The sequence below is a fragment of the Ictidomys tridecemlineatus genome, chromosome 8 (assembly GCF_052094955.1).
Source record: "Ictidomys tridecemlineatus isolate mIctTri1 chromosome 8, mIctTri1.hap1, whole genome shotgun sequence".
Lineage (NCBI taxonomy): Eukaryota > Metazoa > Chordata > Mammalia > Rodentia > Sciuridae > Ictidomys > Ictidomys tridecemlineatus.
In genome coordinates this window covers 126,614,036-126,629,623 of record NC_135484.1, presented here as the reverse complement: position 1 = coordinate 126,629,623, position 15,588 = coordinate 126,614,036, and the positions used below count along the sequence as shown (strand labels likewise).

The window sequence follows — 15,588 nt, the reverse complement described above, 5'->3', positions numbered from 1 at the left end:
AAAGGCAATATTACAATTGATAGTACATAAATACAAAGGACCATATGAGATTATTCTGAATAATTTTAAACCTGGAATTATAAAACAAAAAAATAGATAAATTTCTAAAAATCATACAAACTACAAATACTGAATCATAAAGATATAGAAAATTGGAACAGATCAATAAAAAATAAGGTGATCAAAAGAATTCCATAAAAGAAAAGCCCAGGACCTGATAGTTTACTGCTAAGTTCTATTAAACTCTTTCAAAAGGAAATACTAACAACAATCCTCAAACACCTCCAAAATATTTAAGAAAAATGAATATTTCCTAACTCATTTAAAGAGCTTGTGTTATCCTGATACTTGGTATACTGGCTTTGAGCCATACCAGGACATTGCAAGAAAAGAAAGTTGTAAGTCAATATCCCTGATGAATGTAGTTGCAAAAAATCCTCAACAAAATACTAAAAATCTAAGCTCAATAATGAAAAAAAATCCAATAAAATAACTATCTAAATTATATCCATCACTAACTGCTTTATTCATCTACCCAAAAAGCATAATATCCTGTAATATTACCCAAAAGTGAATAAGCCATCAAACTATGGACTGTGAGGAATACCAAGATATATACTTTCTATAAGCTGTGGCCTCCTTAGAAGTGTGTTTACAGTAAGACAGTAAAGACTTCATGCACAAATGTGTTATGATAGCCTGGTACTTTAATCTTTATCAATAGAATTTCTTTAAAAGCTCCTATAAGCCAGGAATTACTCTTGACCCTAACAATCAAAAGGTGAATAGAACACATAAATCAGATAATAATAAATTGATGATTTTTATTAATAAGTTGTGATAATTGGGGTTATCAATAATTACTAGGGGGTAAAAAGATGCAATTTAAATGGCATAGTCAGGGAACTCTTGCTACCACTCCAACCCCCACCATCTTGCATAGTATCCTGTGACTTAAAAAGGAAGAGAAAATACTTCCACATGGAGTTATTGGGAGAAAGTGTGTTTTGAACAGAATTATAAATAATAGAGAAGTTTTTGTTTAAATGATTGGTAGGATATAAGTTGGAAATTAAGGAAATGGTCATAGTGGTGGTGTATAGCCAGGAACCAAGCCCTACCTAGGGAAGGATTACTTAGGGTTTCTACAGGACATAGGTTATAAGATAGGTAATACACAGAATACTTAATATAGCAATTACCAAATAATCATAGTTAAAGGAATGGTGTGCAAACCAGAAGTGTTTTTAAACAGTATAAAAAATAAAAGCAGTAATTGAATACTTTAAACATGTAATTTCTATTTTTTTTAACTTTAATTGCCATCTTACTAAAATTTTTATTCCTTCCTATAAAACATAAATTTTCTATATTTTTTATCTGATTATATTTTCTAAATTTTTATAAAAATGTTCCTAATGTTATGTTAAGTAATCTGCCATGTGGACTTATTGCTAGAAAACTCTTTTCGGGATATTTCACCTTTTGAATAGAGTAAGGAATATAAACTGGGATTAAGAACCTATATCTTCTTTCTAATATGAAGGTAAATTGGCTTTAGCCCATGCATCATGTGACAAAATTAAAATCAATTGCCAACAGATCTGGAGATAAGACACCATTTCATCATGATTATATTTCTTTGTCAAAACGAGAATAATGTGAACTTATATATTGGTGATGATGTTTTATTAAAAAGAACCAAAAAAAGGACAAAAACATGAGCTAAGTAGTAAGAAAAAAGAAATATGGTAAGAGAAGCTTCTTTCACATTCTTCCACATATAGGAAATAATGTACCAAATGATGAAGTTCATCAAACAAATATTACATGGAAGAGAGCCACCATCTTTGATAAGAGGATAAAGAATGGAAAACATGGATAAGAAGAAAACATCTGAAAAGAATAGATTGATGTCTCTCATGTTGAACTAGCAAAGTTCAAGAATGCCAGGTAGAATGGCCTACAACTGGAATCCCAACAATTAGGAAGCCTGAGGCAGGATAGCAAGATTAAAGTCAACCTCAACAACTTAGTGAGGCCCTTAGCAACTTAGTGAGACCCTATCTCAAAATAAAATTAAAGAAAAAATTAAAGGACTTAGGAGTTCAATCTCTAGTGCCAAAACAAGGGGGAAAAGAAAGCAAGCTCAAGATCATGTACATTTGAGGTGGAGTGTGCCAATTCTTTCATCTCTGTCCCAGCATTTCAGGCAGTTTTTGAGTGTCAGGAGAAACAGCTGATTGGTGAAAAACTTAAATTCTAATATATGATTATTATTTTGAGATTACATATCAAAATAATGATTATCCTTAATCTTATCCTTAACATTACATCCCAAGACTTGGTGGCTGCCACCTTCTCCTTATTGTCTTCATAGCTTCTTTGATATCCTTGTTCCTCAATGTGTAAATTATAGGGTTCAGCATGGGAGTAACAACACTATACAATACTGAAATCAGTCTGTCTTTCTCCAATGAGTAAGATGAAATGGGCCGCACATATGTGAAAATGGCACTACCATAATAGAGAAGGACAATGACCAGGTGGGAGGCACATGTAGAAAAGGCTTTGTGTCTCCCCTCTGAAGAGTGGATCCTCAAGATGGTGGAGATTATGTAAACATAGGAAAGGACAATGCACAGTAAAGGAGTCCAACCAATGAAGACTCCAATGGATAGCAACACCAGTTCATTAACAGAAGTGTCCCCACAAGACAAGATCAGCAATGGGGGTATGTCACAAAAGAAGTAATTAATCTGGTTGTTGCAGAATGGCAGACGGAATGTCAGTACCGTATGCACCACTGAATTGAGGAAACTACCAATCCAACATGAGGCTGCTAACTGGCTATACAGGGCCTTGTTCATAATAACTGTATACCTTAAGGGTTTGCAGATGGCAATGTATCGATCATATGCCATTGCTGCCAGGAGGAGACACTCTGAACCTACAAAGAAAATGAATGCAAAAAGTTGAGCCACACATCCCCCAAAGGAAATGCTCTTCTTCTCTGATACAAGATGTACCATCATCTGTGGGACATTGGTGGTGGTGTAGCAGACATCAATAAAGGCCAGGTTCCTTAGGAAATAGTACATGGGTGTATGTAGGTGCGGATCAGCCATTGTCACCAAGATGATGAATATATTTCCTCCCAAAGTACATATATAGGTCAGAAAAAAGATGGTAAATAGTAAAAACTGCAATTCATTCAGCTCAGAGAATCCCAAGATGATGAATTCAGATATAGCTGTTTGATTCTTTCCTTCCATAATGTTGTCTGGTTTCCTCTGAGGAGTTGGGCAAAGAGAAGCATAGATTACAATAATCATATGCTACAGTAGCAATGGCCTGAAAAACAGGAAAGCAAAATGTTACAGATAAAATATTACTACCTATATCTGGTAGTAAACCACAGGAGCAACACTCATATACTATGACTCATACCAGCCACCCAACACAGTGTTTTACTTGAAAATCATCTCCCTGTATAAGATTTTAGGTGTAACAGTACTGAACATTTTTAACTAAAAGTAAATCACAAGGGCTGGTGTTGTAACTCATTTGTAGAGCACTTACCTAGCACACATCATGTAATGGGTTTGATTCTCAGCATCACATATAAATAAATAAAATAAAGGTCCATCAACACCTAAAAAAAAAAGCAAATCAGGCTGGGGATGTGGCTCAAGTGGTAGCGTGCTCGCCTGGCTTGCGTGTGGCCGGGGTTAGATCCTCAGCACCACATACAAACAAAGATGTTGTGTCCACCAAAAACTAAAAAAAAAAATAATAAAAAATTCTCTCTCTCTCTCTCTCTCTGTCTCTCTCTTTCTCTTTAAATAAAAGCAAATCACAAAAATGCAAATTACATCCTAAGATTCTCTGTTAATAATACCTCTGTCAACCCTATTTACATTTTCTTGGTGATGTGTAGACATGTGTAGCAGAAATAGTTACAGAAGAACCTCTTTGGCCTTCATTACCTTCTGCAAAGCTATCTCTGCTCCTCCTTTCCATCCTTAAATGCAGAACAAAACTTGTTTTTCTTCTGATTCAAATTAATGTGTTTGTTTTAGAATATGTTGAAAATATAGAAAATAATTTAAAAAAATATTTTTAGTTGTAGATGGACATGATACCTTTATTTTGTTTATTTAGTTTTATATGGTGCCAGGGATTGAACCCAGGATCTTAGACATGCTAGGCAAATGCTCTACCACTGAGCTACAACCCCAGCCCAAAAAGTAATTTTTAATAAATATAATACTTAATGTTCACAGAAATGTTTTCTGTCTGTGTTTCAGATCAGTTTTCCATATGTAAATATTCAAAATGAGGATCAGAAAAGTATGTATTTTAACCTGCTTTTTCCTTAAGCACTGCATTGTAATAGATTTTTAGGGCAATAAACCCTATGAAACATGACCTTTGAGTTGTAAATAATTTATCTTAATTCTTTAGAATTTACATAAATGATAAGGGATTAATGATCTTTAGAGTGACAGCATCCTGACTTTGAAATAAGTCAGGAAAGTTGGTCTGACATTAGGTATAACAGAAAATCTTCAGTAGTCTAAAAGTATAAGTTAACATGCAACTATGGATCATTTTTACCTGTTTGTTACCTACATCTCAGATTATAATCAACAAGATTGCTCAATGTTACAAGTAGTTTAAGAAAAGCCACTGTTATTAGTGGTGAACATTTGTATTTTTTATTTGCTTATTTCTGTAATAATAAATTTCAATAATAAGCATGCTGAATTAGGTTCTCTGAATTTGGGGTCAGGTTACTTGCATTTCTACAAATTTTCAAAGAGACCCACTGGTGCAGGTCATCTGTCTGGAAAATTCAAGAGCCATTAGGTTTATTCAAGATTCTGTTGCTGTTTAGACAAATCATTTTAAGTGCTGAGTGGAGAAGGTTACCAATAATCTCTCAGCACTTTCTACATGTCCTCTCATTTACTCTACAATATCCAGTGAGATAAGTAATATCATCATTGCCATTTTCCAGATGAAAACAGAGTTTCAGCAAGAAAGATATATGGCAGAGTTTATGCAGCTAGTTAGGTGAAAATACATTTTTACCTTAATATACATACATTGAGTGTTAGAAAATTTGATTCCCTTTAATGACAACAGAATCCTCTTTAAAAATACTTTTCTGGTTTTAATGAAACTTAAGTTCATACAATTAAATTATTTTAACTATGTAGTCACAAACTTTTATGACTTGTGCTCCCAGATGTTAATAATTTATGCCACACCATCTTGATGGTTAAATCTAATTGTTACCAAATATTTCGTCTTTTACTTTAATGTGTTTGTTTAAATAATAAAGATCCAGTGCAGTTGTTCACCTTCCTGCCCAAATGAACATTAAATGTTTGTGTTTTTGTTACTAAGGATGCTATTCCACAGTTTAGCTTAAGACAGTTAATTAAAATGTTTGGTAAAATTGTGGGGAAAATTATTATGTAAATGTATCTAATTGCCACACTGTATTCTATCAATATGTATAATAATTGAAAAATATTTTTAAAAAAATGTTCAAGTTATTGGCTGGGAATATAGCTCAGTGGTTGAGCACTTGCCTAGCATGCATAAAACCCTGAGTTTGATATCCAGTAAAATACACACAAAAAAATATTCAATTTCAAGCTCAAGGAAAAAAGTTAATTTTGTAGTTTGTGCTCTCATACAAATTATAGAAAACAAAAACATAAATAAAATACTATGTTTAAAAATAAAAGTACATATTGTATATTTATTAAAATATATGCTTTATTGATTATCCTGGCCTACAGAAAAAAATATACATTTAATTTCAAGTTTGGAATGTAGTACATTTGTACTTTTGTTTTAATTGATGTCCTCACTGCTTGTGAACTACTGTGGACATTTTCAGTGGAAGTAGATGACAAATTAGATGAAGGTTTAAATTTTCATAATATAGTATCTCACATTGTTACTAGAACCAAATAAATTTTCTAGTATAATTTTCTCTCAATCCAAAATTCCTGTTCCCTAATCTATCTCCTTTTCTTTTCCTAATATCTTCCTCCCCTTTCTCATTTTTTTAACTTTTCTTTCTACTCCTAGGAAACCCTTTCTGCTCATTTTATTCAATTATATGGCAGTATGCTACAAAAATAAAATAATAAGTATTAATGTATAAATTACATATAATGTATGTGATGTATATAAAATTTATATGCTTTACATTTTAGCCATATAATGTACAAATTATATGGCTAAAGACAAAGTATACTGAAGACAAAATAAAATAAACAGAATTTAACTTTATCTCTAGGAATATGCACATTGACTATTATGTATAATTTTTAAAATATCTAATAAAAACTATAATAATTATTTTAAAGTAGAAAACAGAAGGGATAGAATAGTATGGAACCTAGTTACCAAAAATTTCCAAGAGAAAATGTGCCTTGCAATCTCAATAATGAACAGGAGTTAAGTAGTTAAGGCAAGGTGAATGTAGAAAACTTTCCATACACAATTAAGAACATATGCACAGGTCCTGAGGTTGGAGTAATGTGAGACCTAAAGGAAATCCAAGAAGCCTGGAAGAAAAGGAGCAAGGGCAGGAGGCTGCTCTGATAAGGTTAGAATCATCTAGAACAACTGGAATCTATCTCAAGAGTGTGAAATATTCTATTAGACTCTAAGAGTAATTGGAATATATTTCAAGAATGGAAGATGTCCATGTTCTAAAAATTGTCTTTCTGGAAAATATGTGGGCAATAAAATAGAAGGAAGCAAAAATGAGCAAGACAAGCTCATTGAATTCTCTATTTCAGTCAGACAAATGGTCATGGAACTTCACATCAGAGTGGTGAGACCTGGGTTGGAAATAATCAGAGGCATTAGGAGATGTTAAGAGATACAATCTTTAAAGTTCTGGTATGAAATGAGAAAGAGGGATGAATTAAGGATAATCATTATTACTGACATATATTAAATGCTTGTTATGAAAAAATCTTATTTCTTCCAATTCTCTCTCTCTCTCTCTCTCTCTCTCTCTCTCTCTCTCTCTCTCTCTCTCTCTCTCACACACACACACACACACACACACACACACACACACACAAACACAGCAAATATGAAGTACAAATATTATACTCATACTACAAGAACAAAACTAAATAAAGAGATTTTAACTCTAATTGGTGCACTGTGCTAATCTGAGTCCTAGTTTGAATGAGTAAATGCTTAGTGGAGTCACTGAAATAAGGAAAGCAGAAAACAGCAGAGATCTAGAGGTGGATCAGAGAGGTTCATTGGTGATCTCAGTTAACTGGAGGCATATTTGAGATGTCTAATAAAATGTCTCAAAAAGCAGTTGCAATTTGGACCTCAGGAGAGAGGTATATACTAGAGACAGACATTTGTAACACATCTGTAAATAAAAGGTGTTTCAAACTATCATGTAGATGGGAGTGAATAAAGTAAGAAATAAGGGAACACATTGAACATTCTTAAGTTCTGTAGAATTAATTTGCTATGTGGAGATGCCAGAAAAGAAGATGGATAAGTAAAATAATAATATGAAGAAATCCAAAGAAGCATCAAATCACAGTTAGTATATGAATAATGGTTCAAAATATAAAAATATAAAAAAAATTTCTTACTTTGTTACTCACAAGAAGACATCCTGCTGATGACAATCCTCTGTCACCAACACAGTCATTATGAGCTGTCAGGTGAGAGACAGAGGAAACACTGATCCAGCTGTTTGCCTTCCTCTTTGCATGTATTACATATTCAGAGAAAGAACTGTTTTCTCCAAGGGATATCCTGATTCTTTTGTTTTACCATTTAGGATACTTCCCAAGCCTACTGTGCCCTGAGATAATTCCTTCTCAGTTCAAAACATGTTTTTTTCTGTGTCCTAATCTATTAGAGAGCTGTCACATTGTAAAGTGACCAGATGGAATAATTAAAACAACTAATATATTAATTCTCTAAGGTTATTTGCCTTGAGACAAAATACATTGTTTTCAGAATATTCCTTTTAATTTTACATTCAACCTTCAAGTTTTTCTTTCTGCCCCCATTTCTGTCTTCCAATCTTCATGTATTTTTTCAAAGTTCACCTTAAAATCTACCTTTCTCATCAGTTGAAAATGATGTTTCTCCCTTGGGGAATTCTGAGGCTTTTGTTTAGATCTCAACTATGGCACTTAAACAAAACATATTGATTTTTGTAACTTATATTATTTTATTTATTTTGCCACAAATCATAGGATTTGAGGCCAAATGGATGATGGGGGGGATATTTTCAGGGGTTTACATCATCGTAAGATCTCAAGGATGGCTACTCAGGACCCATAGGAAAAGATTCCCAGAAAATTCATGAAGTGTCTCAGTCTTGATGTTTTCACTTCTAAGAGACTAAGTGCATCTGTTTTTTTTTTTTAATTATTGACTGTTTGCAGTATGTTTATCCAGGGGCACTTTACCACTGAGCTATATCCCTACTCCTTTTTCTACAATGAGACAGGGACTAATAAGTTGCTAAAGATCTCGATAAGTTGCTAAGACTGACATTGAACTTGTGATCCTCCAGCTTTAGCCTCCCAAGTACCTGGGGTCACAGGCATGAGTCACTCTATCAAAGCTCAGTGCCCTTCATTAAAAAATAATAAATAATAAAAAATGTAGAATCTTTAAATTGCAAGGATTTCCTAAAAGTATATTGTCCAATCCCTTACTTACATCTGAAATCACATAGTAAGCACGTAAAATAGGCATAGCAAGCATGCAATGATTTTAGATCCCTATGAAAGATTTTTTCTTGTGAGAAAACCACACAGTGTTTTCCTAACACTATTTTCTGAAATACAGTGGCATTTTATCTCATATATATATATATAAATACTGTCCTTTATCCAGTAAAGAATCAGTAAGTTAGCACATGTCCACTCTGAGATACAGAAATTGCCCTAAAGGGAGGAAGCTCCCTGGTTCCCACACTCTCAATCTACTTCTGTCATTCAGAGCATAGGACATAAAGTTTGAATTTTCCCTCCCTGGGAAGGATCATTACATGTCCATCTCCCCTCCACACACATACTTAGTATGTCATCCAAAAAGGAAGGCAAAACATTATTTCTGAAAGCAATGAACTATAACTAAGGAATTAAAAACTACTTACCTATGATCAAAACTACATAGCAAAGATTACCATTCAGCGACCTAGAGCCTGATGTGGAACTGCTTTTATGAATACAAGGAGTGGCACATAATAACTTTCTCTGCAGAGTCTCTGTCAGCTGACTTCCATCTGAATACAGAGAGTCTTCTCAATCCCTGCATGCCAGTGGGTGGGACTAGAGCTGAGCAACGACAAGGCCATATATATGTGAAAGATCTCCATATCTTGTGGGAATCTTTCAAAGACCCTAAAGACACACTTCTGGGAACTCTGAGCACAGAGGTCCTGAAACTGATAACTCTGATTCCTGCTGAGTCCTGAGAATTTATTTTATCACCAGCCACTTTGCTGCTATTATAGATTGTCAGCAGCTGGCCAGGCTGGTGGGATGAGCTGGGTTCAAAGGAGCTGGCTATATCAATAACTAAGAAGTTGGTGAAGAAACCATGCAGCACATGAACCTGAGTTTCTAAGTTTCTAAGTGCGCAGTGACACCAAGGGTCAGCTGGGCAGCGCTGGAAAAGGAGTGTGCCCCTGTATTCTTTTTATTTTATGGGGGAGACAAACACAAGGGAGGTTCAATGGAATGTTCTTCACCAAATAAGGCAGGGAATAAGGTTTCAAAGATGGAGTCTTGCTTTGTGATGTCATGTGGTCAGCAGATTGATTGACATCTTGGCAAGTCACACCCATCTCAGGTGCTGTGTGGGATCACAAGCAGAGAAGAGGAAAGGCACATTTGCAGCACACTGTCAAAGCGGTCCCTTACTAAGCTCAAATCCACATAGCTCACACACTCAGCCTCACTAAAATAGGTCTGTTTCAGGAAGTCTGTGAAATCAAAACTATTCCAGGTTGATCACACCTCTTTGGGCCATATCTGCCCAATGATAAGCAACCTGCATCCTTTTTCCATCAACAGAGCAAAGGCAGTTCTCTGGCTTCTTGCTACTTTGCACTCACACAATGCACTCACCTTTGGACTCTCAATTTCCAGGGATAGATGCCAAGACCTCTGTTTTTTTTTATTCCCACCTTAAATTATATCCCCATTCCTTTTTTATTTTGGAATCACTTTCATTTCCTTCTGGAAGTGGGAAGAGATTACACAGCACACTAGTTTATTTAATTATATATATATATATATATATATATATATATATATATATAGAGAGAGAGAGAGAGAGAGAGAGAGAGAGATGTATTTCAGAAACCAAATTGGACTCCTAAATATCCACCTCTTTATGAGTTACATGTAGGTTGGTGAACTAATACCTTTCCTTTGGATACAATTTCTAGTATGTCTATCTCTTGAAATCTCACTTGAAATGGAGGTGTGATATTTTTAACATCATGTAAGACTTTCAATTTATTGATAAGGGGTGCAAAAATGTAACTAAAAGTTATTCTGAAGCATAATGTTTGTTGGACATTTATCCTTCCATCATCACTATCAATTCCCCTCTCCATCTTCTTGCTATGATTTTAAGCCATTTCAGAACAATTTAACTTCTAATGCCACCTTTATGGCTTTAGAATATAATTCTGTTATATCTGAGTGCATATACTGGGGAAAGTTTATTATCTTGGGAAGCTACACCATCTACAGCTCAGTTGTGCTAGGGCAGTGAAATAGCTTACCAAGAGACCAAGGAAGACAACAGGAAATGGGATGTGAAACATAAAATTTATCAAAAAATACTCACCAGGAAGATTCATTGGTGAAGGGCTAGACAGGAGCTTTTCCATAAAGTCCAGAGGTGAAAGGCTAGACAGGTGCATCTCCATTTCACACAGTGTTTCACCTGAAAATAGTGTCCCAATCTCTCTCAATTATCCGATGGCTAACTGGACAAGTGCTTTCCTGTCCGCAGTGCCTTTCCACACCAGTTATCACAGGGGTGGGGAGGGAGGTTATGCATTAAATTATTAGGTTACAGAAGCAGTAATATAATCAGTTTGATTGCTTTGTCCAGTTTTATGACCAGCATCCCAAGGAACTTGGAATATATGCAAGAATGTAGCTTTCTCCAGACAGCACAACTGGCCCTAATTTCTAGCATACTTGAGGGAAAGCCAGTGTCCTTTAAGGTAATATTTATCCAGAAATTGTGGCCTAGGCTCATTCTTATGGCTTTCTTAATTTGGCTAGGTTCTTAAAGCCAGAGAAGAGCACTTCAGGGATATGGTATTTTTTAAAAACATTTATTCTTTAGTTGTAGGTGGATACAATACCTTTAAATTTTTATGTGGGCTGAGGATCAAAACTAGTTCCTCAATCATGCTGGGCGAGCACTTTTCCTCTGAGCCACAACCCCAGCCTGGGATATGGTATTTTATTGTCCTCTTTTTCTCCAAAGATGACATGAAGATAAAGATAATATTAGGATTTTTGTAACTATCTTCTGGCCTGGAAGTGCCTCAGAGTCAGAGGACACTTTTTCAAAAGCAGATACAAAGTCAGAAAAAATCAAATTTGGCTTTCAGCAAATGATGATTTATATAAATTTAATCTTGAAAATTTAATCATCTTCTTCAACTGTATCTGTAGCATCCCCAGTAATGTACAAGTTTACTAAAGTTACTTGGCATTATCTAATTTTCTAATTTTTGTCAATCTAATGAATATGAAGTAGTGACTCATTATTGCTTTGTTCAGATTACCAGACATTTTGAATATATCCAGAAGATTTTTTTTTCAGTTATTTGGATTCCCTGTTTTTTCTTGTTCTTTTGCAGGAGTATTATCTAGAATGTCTTTCATAAAAAAGAAAATCTTAATTTTGTCATAATAAGATCCATAATTTCTCAGGTTATGAGTGATACTTCAAAATTTGTTTAAAAGATTATCCCTAACAATAGATTTAAAATATATACTTTTTTGGTCTTATTTTAACTTTATAGTTTTAAATTTCAAGATCTTTTTTTCTTCATCCTTTTAGAGTTTATTTTAAGTGAATGAAGATTAATTCGTAACCCTCAAGAATCTAATTTTATTTTTCTGTATTTAGTGATCTGGTTGCTCCTAGCTACTCCTAAACATTGACCATTCATTGTAATATCCTTCTTATTAAACAATGATTTCTACACTTTTCTAAAATCTATTTTTCTTGAACATGACTTTATATTAATAGCTTTTAAAATGTTAATATCATAATCAAAAATTTTATCATTTTAAATTTTTTTTCAAAATTAGTGTTGAAAATTATGAAAACTATTGCTTTTATAAAATTTTTAAAAGCTTATTTCATGGAATTTATAAATTATTTGGAAGAGAATTTCACACATTTAAATTTCTTTCTGACCAAAATTGTGGCATTACTCTTAATTTATTCAAATCTTCCTTTATGCCTTTAAAATACTTAATATTTCACAACAGAGGTCTATGTATCTTTGTTAAATTTATTCTGAATAGTATATAACTTTTGTTGCTATTATAAATTTTATCTTATTTATTATATCACTATCTAGCAACTTTGGTGAACACCTTTTACTTGAATAGTTTATTGCCAATTCTATTTTGTTTTCTACATAAAGCCTCATGGCATGTACAAAGGAATTTTATATATTTCTTTTTAATTCATACATTGTATATTTCTGTGTTCTTTCTTATAGAACAGAGTAATACTTGCAAAGTACATGAAGTGGTAACGATGGTGGTGGACATTCTTACCCTCTCACTCTCACTGGTCCAAAGGCATGTCTCTGTGGTTTCTCATTACATATGGTTGCTCAGTTTCTTTGGTATAAAACACTTAATATCATAGTTAAGTTTCCTTTTCTATTCTACTAAAATTTTTGTCATATTAAACGTGTGTTGATTTTTATCAATTCTTTTTTATGACAATTAAATCAATTATGACTTCTTCCTTGCAGTCTACTAGTATGTTGATAGATTTTTTTTAAATGTTGATCATAGCTGCTCCTCCTCTGGACTTTCAAAAAATGAGCTTTTCCCTTTCTCCAGGGCAATAAATGAGAGACCAATGACTGACTGACTGACTGAGAGGGTGATAAAGGCTAGTTCCTGTACCTCAAGGTGAAACCAATTCTGAGATGCAGTATGCTCCAGGACTCCCATAGGGTGAGACCAAAGTTAGTCTCCATTCTTGCTCAACATCATTTCTTCTTCACTGTCCTCCCTTCCTCGTTTCACTTCTGCCAAGAATGCTGCCCAAATACAACATTTTTCCAAAAATTGCCCTTAAGATCCTCTTAATGCAAACTAACCGAAAGTAGTAGTGATCTTTTATCTAAGGCTAAGAATAAATTTCAGAAACCTCAACTTTATTCTTACCCTAGGTTGAGAATTAGCAGTACAAAATCTCCCCTAAGCCTCTCAACTTATGTTGATCCTCCTTTACAGGTTTATAATCCCCATTTTGTCCTTCTTGGCATGTGGTATAACCATATTCTAATGATATTAAAATAATACTCCTCCTTGGGCAAAGCCTAATCTAATTACTGGGTGGGCAATAGATGATCCAAAACAAGAGAAGTCACAGAATTTTGAATAGTTATGAGATGACAAAATACAAAGGCAGAGAGCAACTTGTCTAGGAAAAGAACTTATGAAACACTGTGTAATTGTATACAAATTAAATAGCCAGATACAAAAAAAAATAGTTTACAAATTTAGGGATCTCTGCATAGATTTGTTTACATACATTTGAAAACTATGGATATGAGAGAAAATTTGATTTTTCATGTAATTGATTTTTAGTGAACTAGAAAATTTTCCTATTATAATTCATCATATAAATTACCTCTGATACTACATCAGTAATATCAAATATCCTTTTATAAATTGATATGTTTAGAAAAAACTAAGTAAATGTATGATAAATTATTATGAATGGCAAATAAATTTAACTAAGACTGATTCCTTTACAGAAGTTTTTTATTATTTTATATAGGTACACATTAATTATTCAGAATAGTGGATTTCACTCTGGTAGATTTATAGATACATATAATTTGATCAAATGAATTTATTCTTAAAAAATAATTTCAGCTCAATAGTATTTCTTTTCCTCATAAAAGTAGTATGGTAGACAGACTTTAAGTTGTTCCCCAATGATCCCCACCTCCTAGCATTCATCACTTTTTATAATGTATAAACTTTGAGTATAGACTGGATTTGTAATTTAACTTCTTTTGTGGGGTGTGTTGCACCATTCCTGGAGGTACTGCAATATCACGTCTATGCATGGAGTGCACAAAGCAAGTGCCTACTGCTCTAAAACTCCAATTACTATCATATCATATTTTAAATTGATAAGAATACATGCTACACTTGATCTTAGCCAAAAGGCCAAGAAGATACTATTATTATTTAACTTCTAGCAAATAGAATATGACAGAAGTAGTGAAATGTCATTTCAAAGGTTAGTTACAAAGACTATGGCTTCAATCTTGGGCACATTTTCCTGCTCAATCATTCTGAAGGAACTCAGTTGTTATGTCGTGGGCCTTCCTCTGGAGAGGTACAAATGACAAGGAACTGAGTCTCTGATCAACAGAGAGTCTGAGGCCCAGTGACACTAATGTATTCCACCACTGAGTTTTGACATGATGTAGACAAAGCCAAAACCTTTGAGGCTTGTGAGAAAACTCTGAGTCAGAAGCTTACAGCTAAGTTGCACTCAGATTTCTGATCCCTAGATATTTTGAGATAATAAACATTTATTGTTTTAAACTGTAAAACTTGGGGAGAATTTGTTACACAGCAATTAAATACAAGGTCTTTAAAATATTTAATCTGAAAATCTATAATTAAGGGAAGTCATAGTAATGAACAAAAAAGAGGTAATATATATTATATGTTCTACAATATATGTTGTGCTCATAGTACAAACTGAGTGTTTAGAGAATAGTTTACAATAAAGGTGTGTGTCCAGTAAGAACTTTTTTCCAAGCTGCTTTGCTACACTTAAATTTTCATAGCACTATGTAAGGCTAGCTGGTGCTCCACCTCTTTGTCAACACTTGAATTTTGTCAGAATTTATGATTCCAGATCTTCTAGAGATGAGTAATGTGGATTTCTTTAGACTTTATTTTCGTTATTCTTTGTTGATTATATATGCTGCAAATACTTTCTCCCACCATTTGGCTTATTTCTTCACTTTCTTAGTGACAACTCTTGGTGAAGAAAAATTCATAAATGGAAAGTGGCTACCAGTATTTTCTGTGGCCTCAGTAAGAAATATTTTCCTAAAAGAATATGATGAGGATATTTTCCTGTGTCACTTTTAAAAGACCTTTATAATGCTTTCACTCATTCAGCCATACAATATTCCACAATTTATTTTTATATGAGATGTGAGACCAGAATCATATACCCTTTTATCAATTTATACATATTATTTTATTGATGTAAATATATACAATAGTGAGATTT

General features: G+C 33.6%; 1 protein-coding gene and 1 pseudogene across 1 annotated transcript; both read right to left on the bottom strand.

The window, feature by feature from the left end:
* Positions 1 to 2,330: 2,330 nt before the first annotated feature.
* Positions 2,331 to 3,275, bottom strand: LOC144365805 (olfactory receptor 5V1-like). Its single transcript, XM_078018553.1, has one exon. It carries the CDS (start codon positions 3,273 to 3,275, stop codon positions 2,331 to 2,333), a length of 945 nt encoding a protein of 314 aa, XP_077874679.1.
* An 11,076-nt stretch (positions 3,276 to 14,351) lies between these two features.
* Positions 14,352 to 14,513, bottom strand: LOC120889383 (U2 spliceosomal RNA; annotated as a pseudogene).
* Between the last annotated feature and the right edge of the window lie 1,075 nt (positions 14,514 to 15,588).